The 1,317-nt window shown below is 61.2% G+C and overlaps 1 protein-coding gene across 1 annotated transcript in view; it reads right to left on the reverse strand.

Moving 5' to 3' along the window:
• LOC104916512 (adenylate cyclase type 10-like) overlaps positions 1 to 1,067 on the reverse strand; it is a 2,978-nt gene extending 1,911 nt beyond the window's left edge. Inside the window, exon 1 of the mRNA XM_031557650.1 lies at positions 795 to 1,067. Within this exon, the coding sequence (XP_031413510.1) occupies positions 795 to 1,065 (271 nt within the window). The 5' untranslated portion in view covers positions 1,066 to 1,067. The remainder of the gene's footprint in view (positions 1 to 794) is intronic.
• Positions 1,068 to 1,317: the final 250 nt, after the last annotated feature.

Below are 1,317 nucleotides of genomic sequence, written 5' to 3' on the forward strand. Positions count from 1 at the left end.
GACAGGCAGCAGAGAGGGAAGGGCCTCGTGCGTCTCTGGGCCATAGCCACACAGGTCCCAGAAACGGGCATCTACAAAGGGGCAAACAAAGTCAACACTGACAGTGCGTTGGCACTGCTGGGCATCTGAGCCAGTGGCCTACAGAGCAAGCCCTGCAGAGCAGCAGCTTGAGCAGCGTCTGCTCTGTTTACGTGAAGGCAGGTTGCAAGTCGTGTGCCTGAGAAGGCAAGAGCCTTCCGGTGAGCTGGGAAGGGGGCCCTTGAGGCAAAGCAAAGGGGAGAAAAGCAACAGGGAGACCCAGAGAGAGGAGGATAGAAGAGGTCTTGTGGAAGTCCCAGGTGAAGTCTCTGCCCACAGTCTGCAGCCCAGGCATGCTGTCTGTGGTGCGAGGAGAGCCTGCAAAAGCCTGGCTCAAAGCTGTTAGGCAAAGCAGTTCCCCTTTGCTCGCCATGAAAAGCACCAAGTGTTTAGTTCCTGGAACTTGAGGAAGCATCCCAGAGGTGACACATCCCTTATCCAAGGGGCAGGCAGGACAGAGGGGCCCGTCTGAGGACCGGGTGTAGGATCTACCTCCCAGTGGGGTCAGACGTTGGGGCCCCCATGGACGGAGCGGGCTGTGCTCCAGGACCCTTGCTGGGAGTGAGGGGCCTGTGCTACAGCTGACGTGAGGCAGGCAGGGAAGGAGCCCTGGCCTCCCCTGCCCTCACTGCCTCCTGCTTGCCCTGCAAATGCTGACAGGGGAGGCTATCCATCAGCTCTGGAGAGTACCGGGGCTGACCCATCTGTGCCCGTACCTATCTTCAGGTGGAGCATGAGACCCATGTGTGTGTCATGAGTGCCGTACTTCTTCTGGATTTCACTGGAGCACTGCAGCGCCAGGTTGATGGCTGTAGGCAGGTGAGGCTGTGCTGCTCTCCACAGCACCAGCACAGCGTCCCCTGGGGAAAGGGAGGAGAAGGTGAAGGCTCTCCCGAGGGCTGACTGTCCCTGAGTTGCGCCCAGCTGCAGGGACAGCAGCAAGCAGCCGGGCGGCATGCAGAGGAAGATGGGACTGTGGGAGGGCATCATCCTGAAGGACCTCTGAGGCAGCCTAGCCTCAGGGACCCTTCCCATCTGCTGGGCCAGCCACAGCGACCTCCAGGGCAGCAGAGCAAGAGGGTGGGTGGTGGGGGGCAGCGGTGAGGCCGACACCCCCCACCGCCAGTGCCCCTCAGCACTCAAAGACAGGGCTCCCTCCCCCCCACCGCTTCTCCCACGCCTCAGCGCTCCTGTAGAAGCCCTGCTCAAAGCTGGAGACAAAGCAGTTCCCCTTGGCTC

Source organism: Meleagris gallopavo, unplaced genomic scaffold (assembly GCF_000146605.3).
Source record: "Meleagris gallopavo isolate NT-WF06-2002-E0010 breed Aviagen turkey brand Nicholas breeding stock unplaced genomic scaffold, Turkey_5.1 ChrUn_random_7180001911231, whole genome shotgun sequence".
Taxonomy (NCBI): domain Eukaryota; kingdom Metazoa; phylum Chordata; class Aves; order Galliformes; family Phasianidae; genus Meleagris; species Meleagris gallopavo.